A 21,929-nucleotide genomic window follows, 5' to 3' on the forward strand; every position below is an offset into this window, starting at 1 on the left:
AGAGATCACAACACCCCGAATATCTTCATCTCTAGCTATGTTTTCTCCATTATCTTATTAAAAAACAAAATCTTCCAGATGAGGTTTTATATATCGGTGGTCAGAAAAGTGAAGGGAAACGTATGAAAATGGTGCTAATAAATTAATTTTATATTCTTTTCTAAAAGGCCTAACTTCTCGTTCATATATACCTTTATTTTGTCCAGTTATATTTAGATATCTTTTTTCTTATTATACTATTGGGATGTAGAAACGTGAAACTGATGTACTATTTTGTGGAGCCTTAACTTATTCTCCTCGTGGCCATAATTTTAAGTTTTCATCGAGTTCCACACAAACATTCAAAAGCATAAACTAAGACAAAAAAACACATCTCCAGTAATTACGCTTGTTTTGTAAAATAAGGCATAGAGTTATGGAAAATCATGGATATCTCTAAGTGGTTATTCTACCATTAAACAAATACATGACAGTACACAGAATCCTCATTATGAGGAGCAATTTTAAAAGCCACATATTTTTGTTAAGTCTTATCCTTAATTGTGAGATTTTAATGCAGGAATGGAATCTTAACAGAACACTGTGAAGCAAATATTACAAAATGAATAACATTTAAAACAACCTTCCTCTAGGCTCTACAGTTATCAATCCAAAAACGATGTATCGCAATTACCATTATATTTTAACTTTAGAATTTTTTTCGAAACTAGCTAGGTTTTGGAAAAGACCAAACACCATTTGGCAGTTAGCTATGGATTTCGTAAATAAGAACGACGAATTTACGTTGAATATATAATTTACTTCCCCTAAATGTACTTTTCGGTTTAATTATCTTGTTTGGTGTTATTCTTGAACATTTGGACAGTCTTCACAAGATGTAAAAGGTAACTGACTCTGTAGGAGCAAATATAATTTAAATAAACACTGATTAGGAAGCATATAGGATTTTTCCGCGAATGGAATCATAGTGTATCTGCTTGTGAAGTTCATTTAATATGTCAGAACTGTGTGTCTGTTTGGTCTTGTCAACAAAATTTGTTTAAAAGTATGTACATCTCAAGATTCAACATCATATCCTTTAGAGACTGTCAAGAACATTACAATTGACAGTATTAGTATTTGGACCAATCCAATACAGGAAGGACTAAGTTATGTAAAGAGAGTGAGTACAGGATAGTAAGTTAAAAATTTAATTACAAACTCAGCATTCTAATGAATCAATTGAAAAAGTAGATATGTATTTCTGGTAAGTAGTATTCGGTCCGTACTGAAGATTAACGAGTTATAGGAACTATCAACAAGAATACAATCTGTGTACACATTCATTATTTGTCACGAAATCTATAACCAACCAACTCACTACTATATATTTCAACAGACATTTTAAGGATTATCATTGGCAACCGGAAAAATACTAGAGAGAATGAAATGTTATGAGGCGGCCTAAACAAGGTAGCTTTTCGAGGTCAATCTTTTTACCAATGAAGCAAGAAAAGTGAATGGTCTATTACTTAAAATAACTATTGCGTAATTTGTATAACTTCCTATTTACTGTGGGATTACTGTACGAGGTACTATGACCCAACTGGATCTTCCTTCTACTCAAAGAAGTGTGAAATGAAATCATACATGATTTATTTATTTATTTATTTAATGCATATATACAAGTATACAGCAGAAAAAACAAAACATTGTCGAATCAGTGACAAAACAACTTAGGGCGAATCACGATAACGTTCAAATTTGATATTTTTACGCTTGTTCACTTTCTTGAACAAGTATCTTTGCAATTTATACTCAGCTATCAATTTAGATGGTTCGAACTCTTCCATCCATGCAACGATAGCTGGATTGTTAAGTCGCGAGCATACACGTTGATATTCATTTCGTGCACCTAATACCCATGGAGGTCCAGTATAAAAATCACGTGGTTTTATTTTTCCATCACCTAGAATATCTAAAATATGAGGAAAATAAACCTACTAGTAACAATGCCATTTAATAAATACGAAAACTAGTATAATCATTTGGAAATACATACGAAGTATTTGATAAGACTGAGTAAAACGTACCAGTAATTTTACAGTTTATTGTGATGCAGTGGAGTAATAATTACAAGACGTTAAGTCTTGTAAACAGTAGACTGCAGTTTTAAACTCTACTCCGGTTCGGATAGCTAGCTAATATCATTAATTCCCATGCCCAAAAGGTTGACGTCTGAAGTCTAGTACATAATTACGTACTTGGTAATTGAGTTACTACTTTAGTTAATCAAAATTGTTACATGTGTCGGCTTGTTAATAATGAACTTTTAAAACAAAGCGAAATCACAAAAATGATAGCAGAAATACGAACCACATTGTTGAACATTCAGAAATTAGGCTTATACATCAGTGAGTAACGGAATGGAGCCTAAGTTCATTTGTTGAGATATTAGTAAATGGAGTAAAGTAGATGATAGGGTCCAGGAATCTGTATGCGAAAGAGGTTGTGTTACGTATGCATAGTCACTGTTCATTCTGTGTGATTCTGGGTAAAGCAGGATTAATCTGTTAAAAAGTTAAGTGTTGTCATACCAAAACATGTCATCGGTCACTGATTGCTTATTCTAGTCGTTTATAGAAATGAAGAATTCTCGATCATGGTTCTCTGGTTGAGGACTAGGATATAGTTTTAAAAAATAAACATCAAAATGATGCAGATATATTCATGCTTTCATTTCCAAATACTGAATATCCTATTAGCCTTAATAATTATTGAGCTCTCAATGTAAGACTCCAGATCTTCTGAAGTGTTATGAAGTTTGACGATTTTGATGAGTCAGTGTGCAGCTTTGATATAACTGTTTGCCTGTGTCAATCCCTCACAATTAAATACATGTACACATTTATACAAGAATAACTGTTCACAAAACATTCGTTAAACGACGTGGATGTTAATATTTCTGTAAAGATTATACACACCACAAAACTAAAAAACGACTGAACGTCACTAGGCGACAAGAAATAACATGATCCTGGGACTTTTTAACGTTTCACCTTAAAAGCATCATAAAATAAGCACAAAACCGTAAGGCTCTGTTAAAGCCTGATCAAAATAAACTTTTTGCGTCTAAATCCAGTATTCAAAATTCGTCGACACCAAACAAGTTATGATCGATGAGACCATTTTCTGGTATCGCAAGCGAGTATCTCATACTATTGAATCCATAAATTGTAAACTTTTGGTTTAATACCTTCGTCTTCTTGAAAATTTCATTACCTTGAAGATATTTTCAATTTCCATAAAACTAGGTTATACAGATCTGTGTGACAACAGTGACGAATCAGAGTGAAGTTTGTTTTGTTATGAAAATACAAAGAAAATGGTGAGTAGATGCAACAATCTACGTTATATGTAGGAAAAAATGGTAAACATACCAATGTAGTCATTTTGGCCAAAATGTGCTCGATGTGGGGACCAAAAGTCTCGTGGTTTATGCTCAGGTAGAACAACTTGTTTGTCAGTAAAATTTAATCTTGGAAGCAGGCCACCATCATACATACGTGGATTATATTGTATATTGAGTGGTTTTGGTTGTACATACGCCTCTGAAGAACTCCCACTGGTCTTACCTGCAATCCGATGATTAGGCACACGTATTAAACTCCTCACTCCTGTTTCAGCCTCGCAATAAGTAGTAGAACATCCTGGTTTTTGATCAAGATTCACACCAAGTTTGTTCCAATGCTTTTGGTTGTTTGATGGATATTTTGAAGAAGTGCTTAGAGATATTGAGAATAAGTTGTCGCATTTTCTCACGCAACTTAGAAAACTATCACAACGCGGGAAGCTGTTTGACCAACAAAGGTGAAGTTTTGGAGATATCTGAAACTAAAAGGATAATAATTTAATATTATGTCTAGAATCCAAAGATTACCTGATAAGATGTCAAAATTTAAAATTGATTGAAATATCCCTATAGTCTGAATAGTTGCTTGAAAAGTACGTCATCGTATAAGTGACTTGTACGATGGGGTGAAGTTTAATCCATTCGTATTGCACAAGACAGTGGGCATCTGAACTCAGTAGCTATGTGATTAATGCGATGGCATTTGAGGCGAACGGTGTTGGGTTCGAGTCCCGGAGTGAAGATCAACTCTGATAGCAGGTTTTTACGGCTGGCGAGTCCCCAGTAGGACGAAAAGCGCCTCCTAGGTTCCATTGTTAGCCACTATTCGTCTCTATTTATAACAAACGACAGTTTTAAGTTAAATCTAAAGCTTCTTAAAAGACAGAAGTTTGCTGCTCATATATATATAGACAGCTTCGAAGATCCTAACAATCTCAATATAAATTGTCTGCTTTACATGGTAACTACGTAGTACACAATGTCAATTTTTTTTATAATACGTAATGTTAGCGGCTACTACTGATCAAATAAGATAACCGACTACCTTCTTCATTTTTCTGATATCTATAAGTAGCTATTATAATGATGAACCAAGTCTACTTCTAGAAATATTATCCTCCACAATAATTGTTCACTTACTAAGTAAATACAAACTTGCACAGATGGGACATTTTACTTATAATAAATATCAGAATGGGTTTTGTGGAGAGTTTTAGAAATTTCACAGGTTGAAATCATGAGTCAGTTGAAGCTAGACCACCATTGAAAACCTGGAAGCACTGGACGGCCGTTTCGTCCTGGCATGGGACTCCTCAGCAGTGCGCATCCACGATCCCGCACCACGCGGGGCTCGAACCCAGGACCTACTGAGTCCCATACCAGGACGAAACGGCCGTCCAGTGCTTCCAGGTTTTCAATGGTGGTCTAGCTTCAACTGGCTCATGATTTCAACCTGTGAAATTTATAATAAATAATTACTTAATCCCTATACTAAACACTTTTTGGTAGCTAAGTTTAGTCTAATGGTTATTAAGAGGAACTTGAAAAAAAATTCGTCTTACCGGATTTCATGGTTCATTGTGAACTCCAAACTTGGTGAGTAAATGAACCACTTTTGAAGTTTACTTTCCCCACGTAACAACACTTTTGGACGTTTATAAGTGATATTCGGAAATAATTCTATATCAGTTAATTTTTATGAGGCGATATTAAGGATATACTAGGATAATTAAAAATGAAGTGTAACCGACGTTATTGCAAAGTAATATTCATAAAAGCCGTAGAACATATTTACTCTATCATAAAAGCCCTGAAAACTTCACTAAGCCTGACTCTGTAATTCTCAGTGTCATATCAAACAGGTCATTATATAGTCAAGAGTTGAAATATAGTATTTGATCAGTAACATTAGCTATACATCATTACAATTACCTTATGCAGTAAACTAAACTATTCCAACTCCCGACCTTCTAGATCCTACATCTTAAGATTATTTATAAGGTGTTAGAGGCATCAGAAGTTAGTGACAACAATTCGGAGTTAATGAATTCTCTGGAAAAAATTAACAGAAACAAAAAAACAACTGGTGGATCACATATCCTAAAAAATAACTTACCACAATTCTAATGGAAAACTGCAACCTGTAATTTTAACCACACTGGGAGTAAAGATACGTTTGATCTCTATGGTAGTTGGGGAAGTGAGAAACGAAGAAATCTAACATGAGATGATTAGGACGACTTTATCTGGCTAGAGTATTTTTTTATCAAGGTTCTTTCATACAGGGTGGGATTGTTAACCTTATACCCAAACCTCCTCCCTTAGACGGGTTTAGGACTGGCAGCAACCCAAGAAAAGCCCCAGGCGGGATTCAACCTTTAGTGATTATTAGCAATTCGCCACCCAGTAATGAAAAACTATTCTGTGTGTTCAGAAACCACCCCCGACAGGAAAAACTACATTTAATACTATTTGTAGTACTTTTTCCAGCCTATTGGTTGTGTATTATGCATATTTTGTAGAAAAAAAGTACAATGTGCTTAGAAGCAGTTAACATAATTTGAGTGCAATCAAAACAAACAAAATTTTTCATCATTGGTTTTCTGTGGATATCGCTGCCTGTACTACCACTCAGCAACAAAAATGCATTCAACAAAAACTAGAAACTAGTAAAAAAACGTTTATCTATTGTTGAAATATAAAAACGTTTGACAAGAGATCAAATTTTGTACACAGATCAAAAGTTAATACTGTCATCCTGTATGATGTTATCATGATTGTAAAAGTTACCCAGTTTAAAGTAACAAAATTAATATTAGTGAGGTCTTGGTGTGTACTGTCCAGTTGTTCGTGTTAAACACCCTGGTGATGTGTATTGCGAATACGTTTCAGGAGCCATACGATTTGAAGATACGGTTTCAACAGAGCTAGGAGGGAACTGATTGTATTGACCAGAAACATATTGTTGTGGTGGGATAGGTGAAGGAAATGAAGAATGGTGTCCAGATGTAACGCGGTAAACGTCAGTCGAAATAGTAGATTGTTGACGTCGATCGATACTAGGTGAACGGGTAGCTGTATTAGTATTGGAATTGTATGGTCTACTGCCGGTGTGATGGCAACTACGTCCTTCTTCATTTGATGGAAAAGATGGTATTTGTGGCAATGTATCTACATATCCTTGATTCGGATCACCAGCAGATGGTGATATACATGGATTAGACTGGACAGAATAAGGAGTAATCTCAGATTTTATAGCCGTTAATGGAAGAGGACTTTGTTTTGCAACTGTATTCAGAACTGAAGATGTAGTGCGATCCTGGTTATTATCACTTTTCTCAGCTGGAGGAACTGATGGCACATTCCCTGTGGCGAGTGCGTTGTTTGTTTGACTTTTTGTAGTCATAGCACGCAATTCAGCTTGTAAATGTCGGATAGCCTCAACTAGGGTTTGGGCTTCATGAGATACTTGATCCGGATCTGGGATACCATAGTTCAAACTAGCTGAAGTGAAGCATTCAGGAGGAAGTCCAGCCCATGCTTCCAAGTTGTTTAGATGGACTTCAACATCATTCAACTGAGAAAAGACATCTGCCAAATGACTTTGAAATCCATCAGCATCGTAGGAGAGTAAGCTATAAAAATATAATGAAACTTGTCAAAATATTTTAAACAAAAATCACTTTCTTAAAAGTTGATATTAAGATTAAGAATGAATTTTCCGTAAAACAGAAATTAGGACAGAAGGGTAAAAACACCACGCAGATCATATGTATAAAAAAATAAAACCGATCCAAGTAATTATCTTTATAGAAGACAACGTATATCCTAGCTTTCCTCATTAAGTTTACTAGCTAAATGACATCACTCCTGGGATTAATTATTATAAAATATTTAGTAAAACCACAAGTCTAGACTCCCAACCATTGTGCTAAACCTTAAAATTCACTTTACTGAATTTAGCCCTAACAGCTGTATATTGTAGTTAACCCTTACATGGCAATTATGTAATTAACCATAATAGGAAACTATTTAGCCAGAATCGTACTATATCGAACTCTAGAGACTATAAAGTGGAAATTTGATTAGGTATGCAAAAGAGGTGATGTATTTTGGTAAATGATAATGAAGCACCTACATTTATAGGTGATATTAAAGGATTTTTGAGGAATTTTTCATATGCTGTCATGAACTTGTCAAGATTTGTAGTGCGAAAAAGTCATACATCAATAATTTTCAAGTTACCAAGTCAATGTCCTTGTACACTTTTATAGTTTCTTTTCTTTTTTCGAACACAAGGAATTCGGTAGGATATTTACACTTACCGATGAATCTACTTATTGGCTTATTAAAATCGTCAAATAAACTTTTGCACAACATAGGACATTCGATTCAAATAACTTCATCTGAAACTGTAACTTTCAACGTTCGATAACCACTTATTATGTGTACATATCTCAGTGTAAAATATTTGGTATAACGGATTGTCGAAAATATTTTTTCTCTCTCATGTGTACTACAATGACACGTTAATATGACAACAAGACTAGTCACGTTATATCAGATCCAGGATTAACGACCCACAATAGAGAGCCAAAGTATAGACTAGATAATACCTTATTCAACATCATTACAAGCAGTCAGTCTTAATGAGTCTGGAGTAAAAATCATGACAGGAAAGGAAATCACATTTAACAATCAGTAGTATGTGCCTGTTTGTCCAAGTTCAGTGACCAATCGCCCCCAAACGCCCTGGTATGGCCGAGAGCGGGGTGGGTTCGCCCTCCCTCTCGAAATACTCTCACACGGCCGCGCGTATATAGCCTCTGCCAGGGAAGTCCTACTCACTGCCTTCTCGTGGCGGGGGTGTTGTTTACGAAAATGAGAGGACGAAAAGCGAATGTCCGGCGCTTTAACCGGATTCCAAATCAATGGTGCACATGGGCACCAGTATCCTGTGGGAACAAATGGCGTATGAACCAATTTTCGGTCACCGGCTACCATGGGACTGCATCTCCTTACGATGCTCCACTGCCTTGTGGGTTAGACCTTTAGGTCAAAGGCTCGGGGTGTGGCCCCCTAAGATAACCACCTGCTTCGGTTTGGGCACCCGGGCAGTATCACAGCCCACACACAAATTGATGAACTCTTTATGCCTATGGAAATTACCTTTCTCGCTTTGAAAAACAAACAATTGATTCAGATTATTATCATTACAATTATTGTCATTATTAATACTATTATTATTATTACTACTATTATTGTCATTATTATTATTATTATTATTATTATTATTATCCACATTATTCACCCTCTTTTATACTTATACAGCGGCTCGTCTTTGGTGGAAATTCGACTGTATCTAAATGTTCTCGAGTCACTGTCCGGTTGAAAATTGTATGTTACCACCGAATACGAGGACTGAAGCAGTTTTTCTGAAACCACGTGCACCATTCAAACTGGCTGCCTTCAACGTTCGCACATTTATGCAGGTCGGACAACAGATAGGGCTGGCTATGTCTTTGGAAAGTCTTAATATTGATGTTTGTTGTCTATCCGAGACCCGTATTCAAGACTCTGGCGTAGTACTACAAATTCGATCTCCATCTGTCGCTTCGAAAAGCTTGTTTTACGTGCGCTTATCCGGGGACCCTGTGGCATCTTCGTCTGGTCTTGCTGGCGTTGGTGTCGCACTAAGCGCTAGAGCTGAGGCAGCACTAGTCGATTGGATCCCCATTAACAGTCGGTTATGTGCTGTTAGATTAGAAAGTTCCATCAAAGTGAGAAGAAATCGGCGTGAGAAACGATGTCTTTTCATCATCTCCGCCTATGCCCCGACAGATTGCAGTCCGGATGCAATCAAGGATGAATTCTATCACCAGTCAACTGTTCTCCAGAAAGTGCGTTCGACAGATATTGTAGTACTAGCCGGAGACTTGAATGCTCAGGTCGGGCGTCTAGGCACAGAAGAGAGTCGTTTAGGTGGCCGATGGGGACTCGTTGGTCGCAGGTCAGATAACGGGGACCGTCTACTGCAACTTTGCACAGACCACAACCTGTTTCTGGCTAGCACTAACTTTCGGCACAGTCATCGCCGATGTGCCACCTGGCGTCCTCCCTCTGCATCTCAAGCCTGGACTCAGATTGATCACATCGCGATCAGCTACCGCTGGCGTGGTTGTGTACAAGACTGCCGCTCCTTTTGGAGTACCTATCTGGACTCTGACCATGCCTTGGTCTGCGCCAATCTTGCCTTACTTTTCAGTGGCCAACGAAGTGACCACCACCAAAAGATTGATGTTAGCAAGCTGGTTGCAACTTCTGTTGCAAGTAAGTATCGAACCGAGCTAGCCTCTAGGCTAGCTACCACTCCACCGAAAAGTATAGATGAGCATTGGTTGCAATTGCATGACGCCATGAAAATGGCGGGAACAGTCAGTTGTGGGTTTGCGAAACGTCCCGCTTTTAAGCACTGGGTTTCTCCAGGCTCCTTACAACTCATTGAAGCCCGTCGGTCTACTCCGGGTGACCGTGAGTTTGACCATAAACGAAGGATGTTACGTAAGGAAATTGGGCAAAGCTTGCGTAAGGACCGAGAAGCCTGGTGGTCGATGCGTGCTAATGAGCTGGAAGCAGCAGCTGCATCTGGTAACTACCGGAAGCTCTTCCAGCTCATCCGAGCCACTGGCAGCAAGAAGTCTGGTGTGAGTGAAACAATCTGCGAGGATGATGGGATGCCAATCACTAACATCCATCGACGTCTTGGACGATGGGCAGAAATTTTCGAAGGGCAGTTCAACTGGCCTGCTGCTCCGGCAACATCGGTCAGACTGTCCTCCACTCCATGGCCGGTGACGACTGATCCACCAAATGAGGAGGAAGTCCGCAAGGAACTCCAACTCTTGAAGCGTTACAAATCACCTGGCCCAGATGACTTACCTCCGGCTCTTTTTAAAGATGGTGGTGACTTTTTGACTAAGGAATTGACGACGTTGTTTACAAAGGTTTGGGAACTAGAGAGTGTACCAACGTCATGGAATGAGTCGATAGTTGTCCCTATCTTTAAAAGGGTTCACGTCGTTCCTGTAACAACTATCGGGGGATAAGTTTACTTCCGATTGCGTCCAAGCTATTGGCTTCCGTCATTCTTCGTAGGTTGTTCAAAACCCGAGAAAGATTGACTCGCGAGGAGCAGGCTGGGTTTCGTTCTGGTCGAGGATGTATTGATCATATCTTCACCCTCCGCCAAATGTTAGAACACCGCCATACTTATCAAAGGCCAACAATCGTAGTGTTTCTTGACATCAGGGCTGCCTTCGATTCGTTGGACAGGACTGTTCTCTGGGATTGTCTATTGAAGAAGGGTGTGCCTGAGAAGTTTATTAACATCCTGAAAGCCCTATATAAAAACACCTCAGGCAGAGTGAGGGCATACAACCACCTCTCTCCATTGTTCCATTCGAGCAGTGTGGTTAGGCAGGGTTGCCCAATCTCACCATTCCTCTTCAACTTTGCCATCGATGACATTCTGGAAACAGCTCTGATGAATGTAAGTAATGGGGGTGTGGATCTGTTGCCTGGAGAAAGACTTCTCGACCTTGAGTATGCGGATGATATTGTCTTACTGTGCGATAATGCCCAAGGCATGCAATCCGCACTTAATCAGTTGGCAATCAGTGTCCGTAGGTATGGTATGTGCTTTGCACCTTCGAAGTGCAAAGTACTTCTACAAGACTGGCAGGATTCTAATCCTGTACTCACCCTGGATGGTGAGCAGATGGAAGTAGTTGAGAAGTTCGTGTATCTGGGTAGCTGCATAAGTGCTGGTGGGGGTGTGAGTGATGAGATCAATGCACGTATAGTGAAAGCCAGAGCGGCTTATGCCAATCTGGGCCACCTTTGGCGCCTTCGTGATGTTAGTCTGGCTGTAAAAGTTCGGATCAACAACGCGTCAGTGAGAGCAGTTTTGCTCTATGCTTGTGAAACCTGGCCTCTCCGAGTTGAGGACGTTCGACGACTCTCTGTGTTCGATCATCGCTGTCTCCGAAGGATTGCTGACATTCAGTGGCAACACCATGTCAGTAATGCAGAGGTTCGGCATCGTGTGTTCGGGCACAGAGATGATAATTCAATTGGTGTCACCATCTTGAAACACCGACTTCGGTGGCTTGGACATGTTCTCCGAATGTCGTCCCAGAGAATTCCACGTCGTGCATTATTTGCCGACTCTGGGACTGGTTGGAAGAAGCGGAGAGGTGGTCAGTGCATGACATGGTGTCGTGGTATGAAAGAAAGCTGCAAAGGACTGGCTTCTGTTGGTCCTTCACGACTCCCTGGTTGGGGTCTGAGAGATGGTGCTACACAGTGGCTAGAGACGTTATCAGATATGGCTCAGAATAGAAGCCAGTGGCGATCCTGCTGTAACCTTCTTTTACTTTCTTCATAAAAAGTGGTTGTGTCTCCTTTACCTGAAAGATTTCTTCTGATTGTACCTTTTCGTTCCGTCGTTACTACCACACTACTTTACTCCAATCTCTTCGTCATTGTTCTCTTTTCTTTTGCGCTCCTTAGTTTTTTTTTCTACTTCTCTTCGAATTCTCATTGTTTTGTGTGGCGCATATATATTGGCGCTCTCTTGTACCAATATTCATGTGTTCAAATAAATAAATAAATAGTGACCAATCATATTTTACTCTCAATCTTAAAAAAATAGCAGGATGCGTTTAAACATGGACACTTTCCTGTTGCTTACACTGTGAGAAGGCATTGGGGGGGCTGACAATGAAACTTGGTTACGAGTGGCGGGAAGACCTGAGAGCGTGACTACAGAGCCTGGGGAACAGCTACTTAGGGCCAGTCATTCACGGCCTTTTTGTGAAAAGCTTTCGATGACTTAGGGCTCTTTCAAAAGATCTAGTGTCTGAAAATGGATATCAATGTTGTAAGATGAAGTGCAATAACTATGATCGGCCTTCTCTAGACACTTCCTTATGATGTGAGAAGGCATGGCCGCTTCGAATCCTGGTTTTTTGAGGGAAACACCTTATTGCTATCACATTCCTGTACAGTCACCATTACGAATTGACCCTCAGATCTTAGGTTCCCGGTTTTAATCTTATCGTCCTCCAACCAACCTGCCCAGTATAGTAGAACCTAAAAAAATAAGCATTCCAAGCAGTATGACTCGGCCGGGCAGTCACAATAAGCAAGCCCGAAGACAACATCAAGGTAGCAGCTACGGTTGAGATACTCGAATGAGTCAAACAGAAAGTGTAAGACGATGGAAACTCTCTTGTTAAGGATAGTTTAGACTTGAAAAGCAAAGCAACTAGTATTGTGAACTACCTGTGAAATGACAGGTTATATGATTCAACAGAAACAGATGATAAAAAAACTGGAATTCGGTCAGGTGCAACAAAAATGGAAATGACAATTTAGTATATTTAACTTAGAATTAGATTACTATGTTTTACTAGACTTCCAGTCAATCACTATCAGTGTAGAACTTGGCACGTATGCATCCGTTTTCTACCTACACTAGGAACGCACCATGGGAACCCAAGTATTACTTAGTATAGTGAATTAGTTGGCAGTGTCCTCATTATACGATGGAACAGTATATTGGTACGACTACCTATAGGTATTTACACTGCATTTATCTGGCTAGATGAAGCTGAGTACTATGTTTGGATCAGCTTTCGAATAACCAGTGTATAACAGGGCAAAATAATCTAGAGAGCTTACATAAATTAACAGGATGATATACCGCAGCTTATTTTGTTTTGGTATGCTTTTTATGCATGAAATTCTGAATCGTTAGAATATGCTGATCATACTGAGTAAACTATTCATATTTTAAGGTTAAAATCACATTTATCTCATCAACATAAGGTCAAAGATTACCAAAAGTACAAACCTACTTTCCTAAATCACATTCCATTTTCTGCATAATGATTGAATGATATTGTTCTAATAGACTCTGTTGAGAAAAGTAAAATGGTGACATGACAATCGACCAACCAACTTACCATAACCTTTTCTTTAAGAATATTTAAAGAGTTGCAATAACGATCAACCATTGTCTCGGAGCCACGGTTTAAATTTTCACTTTGCGTATATCCAGACATTATAAGTATTTAAAAACAGCAGTAGGGTCTAGTTCAGAAAATTATACTGCTGTGTGGCATCAGGATTTAAAGTATTAGGCTAAAAATAATAAATGATAGTTATGTTAGCACCAAACTAACCAACTAAGTACTGGATGAAATAGCTGCTGACGTAACTTCCGAGACAAAAGAAATGGGTGACTTGTGGTTGCATAATGCTAGGTTCAACAAGCATATAGCCATTAAACTAGTCGCCGTCGTTTGTGATGCACCTGCTCATTCAGATGTTAGATATACAGTGAATCCCAACAGAAAAGTAGGCTGTGATAGGTGTGTACTAGTGGGACGTCACCTTGAAGGATGATTTTCAAAAGGTGAACTGATGACAATTTACATCAACAGGTTCAACCTATTCACCACTCCCTCTTGATTCAATGCCCTTGATATACTTAGGTGTGTTGGAGAAACCAACCAAACTACGGCTAAATTTTTCGTACAAAAGACTTAGAAACATGCACAAAACTATTGTCGCGGACATAAATAAATCAACCTCGTGTTGCATTGAATATATTCTTCCAAACATTCAGCGTAGAAATCATACATTAAACTTTATGTTTGTATGGAAAAAAAATCACTACCGCTGTACTTACTTTCGACAAGCTTAGCATTGATGAAATATCTATTAGCGCATCCTAAATTACACAGCAGCGAAATAGATTGAGCTAGATATAAGATGAATAGTGCTACGGACCCGAACACTTAGTTTATGCTGTACATTCGTCAAAGCATCTTGTTGATGACGCTAATTTGGATAGATCTTTAGATCGGCAATAAAACTTCCCATTCGACTCTTATAAGAGGCGGATTAAGAATGAGCATAGAGGTTATGCTAAAGTTAAGCAAACAGCTCAGCGATATGTAGAAAATCTTTCTGTAGTGGGCTTTAAGCTAGCATCTCAGCAACTACTATAGACGCATCCGTCATGTCTGATTAAAAGAAACAAATAATTACGTTTAAGTGTACTACAGTCACTTTATTTAAGCCAAATAATGTAAATGTATGGTAAACTGGGATTAATAACTGATGTAGGGTAAAACCAATTAATTAGATTTAGAGCTTTCATTGACTCGTTAGAATATTTGACGAAACCATTTCTTTCCAATGAGAGGTATAGTTATGTGCTCTATAGTTAGTCATGAACAAACATAGGTTTCTATTAGCAACTTATATTGAACGCGTATATCTGTTAATACATACGTTCATATAGATATATTTCTGTATTTCGTACTCATTATTTTTGGACTTATTTCTAACCTTGATATATTATTTAGCGTACAACTGAACAGTTTGTACTCATCAATGCAACAAGAAAGAAGCAGGTTCTAATTGCAGCAATCAAGTGGATTATCGAAGAAGAGTTTTATGTACTCTGGCAACTTCGTGGATACACACCTATAGAACGTTGTTCAACTAGATAATTGAGTGATTATGAAGTTTGAGGTTATCCACTACAGTAGTGAGTTACATATACAAAAACATTCATTCACTATAGACAATTAACAAACTGCGAAGGATGGTGGTTTTATTCAGAAAGTTGGCTGGCTACCGTTTTGATGGTTCCAATAACGAAAACGCTGCCAATAAATACGAGGAAGTCCAAGAGGTCAGTACAGTAACCCTATCGATAAAATTGGCTCAATCTTTTACAGAGGAGCATGAAAACGGAAACCAGGGCATTTGTATAGTCCTTGAATGTGATTGGTTCGTCCTTGAATCATAGTCTCGCCGTTTTATCAAGTCATGTGTTACGATACTTGAAGTGGTCAACCACTACTTGGTACTACATCAAAAGCACTTCATTGGTGCACACCTTATGACAGAACATATGGTTGTTCACAAGTTATGATGTCTCTTTTCGCGGTAAGCATATTCAAATATGTAATAGGACATATAAGATACTCAAGCTAGTATATGCATACTAAATCTCATCACCATTGGGATGATATAAAGGCATACACTCAAAGTTGCGCTCACGTACAAGGTCATAGTACCAGACCATCCAATACGCGAAATCATTTGCAGCGGTAAAGAAATCCCCAAAATAAATAGCTCTGTAAGTTTTCGACATCGGATGATGACTGCATGTTTAAATGGACTCACCTAGCTGAAGGTGCTCGGTCATGCATCCAAATCAGATCACGAGTGGTAACGCCGTGCTCAACAACCCCTGCAATCGCTAGCCAGATTAGATCAGACGATTCTCGATATATCGATAGCATATCAAATATATCTTTGAACTTCCTCGCTTCTGTCTTTTGATTTCACTTGGTGAGTACGCTTTGTAGCGGTAAATAAATCCCCAAAATAAATAGCACTAAGTTTTCGACATTGGATGCTGACCATATGTTTTAGTGGACTCACCTAGCTGAAGGCGCTCGGTCAGGCATCCGCACCAGATCACGTGTGGTAACGCCGTGCTCAACATCAACCGCAATCGCTAGCCAGATTAGATCAGAGAATTCCGATATATTGGTCATCGCCAAATATACTCTTCCGGTCTCCTCGACTCTGTCTTTTGATTTCTCTTGGTGGGAACGAAATATATTAGAAGGTGTTACTGGTAGAAGCGTTGTCAAACACTGAATACCTGTGACATCATCATTGGTGAACCCGACGTGATCTGGTACACCTTATTGCAAATGTGAGTCTGTTCCTTTTTGGGATTTTTATATATCATTGCCTTATTTTTTATTTTTTTTAAACATTGTGATTTTTTTTCGTGTTTTTTCTTGGATATATATATTTTTTCCCCTCGTTCATTATCGTACTTCATACTTCATCATGACTGAACAGACACCTAAAGTACTCAAGCTTAAGACTTTGTCCCCGCCTTCATTTCAACTGATGCCTTTCTGGCCCGACAACATCGAAGCCTGGTTTTGCTACGCAGAAGCCGACTTCTCCGAGCACGGCGTGATCGACACACGTGCACAATTCCTCGCAGTAGTCAAGGCACTACCGCGCGAATTCAACAGGTACGTAACACCTAGTATGTTTACTAGTGATGTTTCCGATCCTTACGAAATCTTTAAACGCTCGATTCTTAAACGAGGAGATCTAACCGATCGACAAAGGTTAGATCAACTCTTCAATAACATCGACCTGCAACACGGTTCTGCGACAGACATGTTGCAACGGATGAGAGAGGTAATAGGCCTAAGAACTTTCGACGAAGGTCTATTCAAACAACTCTTCTTGTCAAAACTTCCCCAACAGGTGCAAGCAGTTCTGGTCTCGTTCCAGAACAACGGCTTAGACGAGCTAGCTGCATCTGCCGACCGCATTCTAGAAATTACGAAACCTTCTACTACCGAGGTATTTTCAGTCAAAGAAAAGCCTCACACGACTCAGAATGATATAACCGACTTATGTCACACACTCACGCGTTATCTTAGTCTTCGTACCGACCGTAAGAGATCGCGCACACCACGTAGAAGCATTTCTCGTAAGCGATCTGTCTCTAGACCACGAGAGACAGATAACCCCGACTGGTGCTGGTATCATAACCAGTATGGAAAGCTTTCCAGAAATTGCAGAAAACCATGCAATTTTCCCAACACGAAACCGACTGATTCGAAAAACAATTCGGGAAACTTCCAGGCCGGCACGCGTTAACGGCAACCGTAGCCGGCGAACAAAGCCGTCTGTTATTCGTCACAGATGTGACAACGAGAGTTCGCTACCTCGTCGACACTGGCGCAGAAGTTAGTGTTCTCCCAGCAAATCCTAACGACCGACTACACGAATCGACCCTAAACTTACAGGCGGCAAACGGAAAACCGATCGCTACGTATGGCAAAAGGTACGTTTACCTTAACGTGGGTTTACGCAAACCCATACACTGGATTTTCGTTGTTGCAGATGTTTCTATACCAATCATTGGTATGGACCTTCTACAACACCACAATCTGATCATCGATACGTGCAAACGGAGGCTAGTAGACGGAAACACTAATTTGTCCGTTTGCGTAACTTCTTTTACTGGTTGTAGAGTATCCCCAGTCACAGTTAAACATATGATAGACCCACTCTATCAACCACTACTCCATAAGTACCCTGGGATACAACAAACGCAACCGAGATTACCGTGTGTAATCAGCAATGTTACACATCACATCACGACTACAGGACCACCTGTATTCTCTAAAGCACGACGACTAGCTCCTGAAAAGCTAAGGTTAGCGAAAAACGAATTCGATCACATGATGGACTTAGGAATCATACGACCGTCAAGTAGCCCATATGCATCTCCGTTGCACATGGTCCCTAAAAAGGACAGCAACGATTGGCGTCCAACTGGTGACTATCGGCGATTGAGTGCAAAAACCATTCCCGATCGTTACCCGTTGCCTCACATTCACGATTTGACAGCTACCTTGAAAGGTACAACTGTCTTTTCGAAAATCGACTTGGTTAAAGCGTATAACCAAATCCCTATGGCTACTGACGACATACCGAAAACAGCTATCATAACTCCCTTCGGACTCTATGAATTTTTGCGAATGCCTTTCGGTCTAACAAATGCTGCTCAAACATTCCAAAGATTCATAGACGACGTTTTTCGAGGTCTCAACTTCGTACACGCGTATGTTGACGACTGTCTAATCGCAAGTCCGGACAGAGAAACACATCTCAAGCATCTGGATCTTGTTTTCGAACGACTTCAAAAACGTGGCATTACTGTAAACGTTCAGAAATGCCAATTCGGAACCGACTCTTTAGACTTTCTGGGACACACTATCGATGCTCAAGGCATTCGACCTCTTAGGACCAAAGTGGCGGCCATTCTGGATTACCCAGAACCGACCACCGTCAAGCAATTACGCACGTTCAACGGCCTCGTAAGTTTCTATAGACGTTTCATACCGAAATGCGCATTACTTATGAAACCTCTGACCGACCAACTTCGTGGAAATGCGAAATCCATTAATTTGGACGACACCGCACGAAAAGCATTCTCCACAGTTAAGGAACTGATTGCTAAAGCAACAATGCTCGCACATCAGGACATCGAAGCACCCATTAGTATCGCAGTAGACGCATCCGACTCAGCAATCGGAGGAGTCTTACAACAATGGGTTAACAACTCCTGGCAACCCTTGGCATTTTTCTCTAGAAGGTTGCTAGACACCGAATCGAGGTACAGCACATTCGGTGAGGAACTCCTAGCTATGTATTGTGCTGTACAGCATTTCCAACACTATATCGAGGGCCGTGAATTCACTCTTTTCACGGACCATAAACCGCTCACTTTCTCGTTAAGCTCTCCTTCTGACAAGTACTCTCCCCGTGAGTCTCGACAACTGGACTACATTTCTCAGTTTACTTCAGACATTCAACACATCTCTGGAGCAAAAAATGTAGTTGCAGACGCTTTATCTCGCATAGCTTCCTCGAACAGTTTCCAAGGAATCGACCTTCTTAAACTCGCCGAGCTTCAAAAAGAAGACAGTGATCTTCAGCACGAGTTATCGTCCACAACACTTAAACTACGCATCAAACAGATGGGAACAGGTAAAGAAACCTTACTTTGTGACACATCTACAGGTAGGGATCGCCCAATCGTGCCGAAACATCATCGACTCAACGTCTTCAATACGTTGCACAAACCTTCTCATCCAGGTGTTCGTGCAACCATCAAGCTTATAACAGAACGATTTTGCTGGCCTGGCGTGAATAAAGACGTGAGGGAGTGGGCACGCTCCTGTGTAAGCTGCCAAAAATCTAAGGTTATCAGACACAATAAATGTCCCCTAGGCTCGTTTAAAACTCCCGATGCTCGTTTCGACCATGTTCATCTGGATTTGGTAGGACCTTTACCAGATTCAAATGGATACTCTTATCTCTTAACCTGCGTAGACCGTTTCACTCGATGGCCAGAAGCAGTACCTATCAAGGACATCACTGCTGAAACAGTGGCTCGCACCTTCGTCGAACGATGGGTAGCAAACTTTGGTTGCCCTTCAACCATCACTACAGACCGCGGACGTCAGTTTGAATCCGATCTTTTCCGTCGTCTGACCACACTTTTAGGAATCACTCGCTTCCGAACGACCGCCTACCATCCACAAGCAAACGGGTTGGTAGAACGTTTTCACCGACAACTGAAAGGTTCGCTATCAGCAGCAAACGTTTCACAGTGGACCGACGCTCTTCCACTCGTCTTACTAGGTATCCGCAATGCAGTGAAAGCTGACATTGGATACACTGCGTCTCAACTCGTTTATGGAACGACACTTCGACTTCCAGGAGAATTCGTGGATCCTTCATCCTCTTCAATGAACATGGATCTAACCTCCTACACGAACAGGCTTACAAACGCAATGCGTTCAGTTAAACCTGCTTTCACTCGACCTCAATCAACTGATGTTTTCGTTCAACCTGACTTACGATATAGTACACACGTTTTCGTTCGTCGAGACTCGCATCGACGACCATTCGAATCAGCATACGAAGGACTCTTCAAAGTTCTTCAACGTGAATCTAAGTACTATATAGTCGATAAGAACGGAACCAACGATAGCATCAGCATCGATCGCTTAAAAGCAGCGTATTTAAAAGGAAATCCTATCTACGTGGATTTTCCTTCGGTACAATCGAACGACACGACTCCGACACTTATAATACCTCATCCGACAACCAACACACACGAAGATACTTCGACAGTATCCGAAAATAAACTTAAAACGACGCGTTCTGGAAGAAGGGAGAGATTTCCAGAACATTTAAACAACTATTGCACGTAAGGCACTTCTCGACATTGTATATTATTTTTTTTAAAAAAAAACAATTTTAATATGCTTATATATTTTTATTTCTATTTAAAAAAAACAAAAAAACAATTTTTTTAATGCTATTACGTGTTCATGAGTTTATTTTCCATTTTTTTTCCGCCGACATTGTGTTTTTACGCACATACGAGTGTATTTCGACATGCACTTACATTTTATTTTTTCTTTTCCAGGACGGCTGGAAAAGAACGATAACGTTTATGAGGATCCGAAATTTTCATTGTACATTTTCTTTTTTTACTATGTTGAACCTCCGTCCCATATAGTAAGGAAAGACGACCAGACGCTGCTAAATTTAGTAAGCTATCAGAAGAGTGTTTACCAACGACAAACTCGTTGGGTTTAAACTTCTGGCTGGCCACGTCTTAGGGTCGTCACTGCCCCACTAGGGGGGAGTGATCTGTAGCGGTAAATAAATCCCCAAAATAAATAGCACTAAGTTTTCGACATTGGATGCTGACCATATGTTTTAGTGGACTCACCTAGCTGAAGGCGCTCGGTCAGGCATCCGCACCAGATCACGTGTGGTAACGCCGTGCTCAACATCAACCGCAATCGCTAGCCAGATTAGATCAGAGAATTCCGATATATTGGTCATCGCCAAATATACTCTTCCGGTCTCCTCGACTCTGTCTTTTGATTTCTCTTGGTGGGAACGAAATATATTAGAAGGTGTTACTGGTAGAAGCGTTGTCAAACACTGAATACCTGTGACATCATCAGCTTCATACAGGTGTTACTGGTTAAAGCGTTGTCAAACTCTGAATACCTGTGGCATCTTCACATTCAAAAGGTTGTGAATGGAAGAGAAGAAGCTTTCTTATGGCGTGCTACTGTATCCGGCAAAAGTGGATGACCGATAAAACCAGGTAAAAATCGAGGGATATTCAGGAGACAAAAGATAAATATTATTTGGTTGTAACGAAATATAATCCTGAATCAATAGTACTATGTTATGTCGGCTGCAATTAAACGCAACTCAATTTCGTAAATGTGCCCTTCAGCTTAGCAACCAATCAGAATGAGGCGGGAATTGTTACATCCGCCATCTTTGTGAGCAATGGTGGTCGGCTTTCTTCGTTCTGTGCTTCTTTCAGCTAATTCTTTTGTATAGCTATGTAATTTAATGTCTCAGTGTGCTAAAATGCCGCATTTAATGTAATGTTCTATATGTTGGTGTGAAGTTTATTTCGAATCAGCGATGTTTTCTGGGTTTTTGCTGCTTCTACTCAAGTCAATGTATTTCTTCGGGCAATCTGGCTAGTCTTGTGTTATAAAATGTCGGCCGGCTTTCTTCGTTCTCTGTTTTTTTCCGCTATTTCTTTTGTGTAGCTACAGAATTTGATGTTTCAGTGTGCTAAAATCCAGAAGTTAGTGTAATACTCTGAACGTTGGAGCAAAGTTTTTCCTGATTTTGCTTTGTTTTCTGGGTTTTACCTGCTGCTAATGAAGTCACTGTATTTATTCAGCTAAGCTGGCTAGTACTAACATAAGACCTTACGTTTTCAAACGACACTCGGTTATGTTTTGCATTGTTTTCTAGATATCCGAAGCCGAAGTTCGTTTTTGTTTAGCTAAAA

General features: G+C 39.8%; 1 protein-coding gene across 1 annotated transcript; it reads right to left on the reverse strand.

Annotated features, from left to right (window-relative positions):
- Nucleotides 1-1,031: 1,031 nt before the first annotated feature.
- Nucleotides 1,032-15,628, reverse strand: MRPL51 (39S ribosomal protein L51, mitochondrial). Its single transcript, XM_051214622.1, has 6 exons — nucleotides 13,639-15,628; nucleotides 13,420-13,597; nucleotides 13,312-13,370; nucleotides 5,508-7,026; nucleotides 3,420-3,867; nucleotides 1,032-1,957 (listed from the first exon to the last, which is right to left on the reverse strand). Exons 5-6 carry the CDS (start codon nucleotides 3,541-3,543, stop codon nucleotides 1,716-1,718), a joined length of 366 nt encoding a protein of 121 aa, XP_051067804.1. The 5' UTR covers nucleotides 3,544-3,867; nucleotides 5,508-7,026; nucleotides 13,312-13,370; nucleotides 13,420-13,597; nucleotides 13,639-15,628; the 3' UTR covers nucleotides 1,032-1,715.
- Between the last annotated feature and the right edge of the window lie 6,301 nt (nucleotides 15,629-21,929).

Source organism: Schistosoma haematobium, chromosome 2, assembly GCF_000699445.3.
Source record: "Schistosoma haematobium chromosome 2, whole genome shotgun sequence".
Classification (NCBI taxonomy): domain Eukaryota; kingdom Metazoa; phylum Platyhelminthes; class Trematoda; order Strigeidida; family Schistosomatidae; genus Schistosoma; species Schistosoma haematobium.

Bases quoted from the DNA above. Each gene is read 5' to 3' on its own strand.
- MRPL51 (XM_051214622.1), bottom strand. From the start codon at position 3,543: ATGTATGATGGTGGCCTGCTTCCAAGATTAAATTTTACTGACAAACAA. The intron at 1,958-3,419 runs GTATGTTTACCA...CTCATATTTTAG, and splicing joins TGGCCAAAATGACTACATTG to ATATTCTAGGTGATGGAAAA.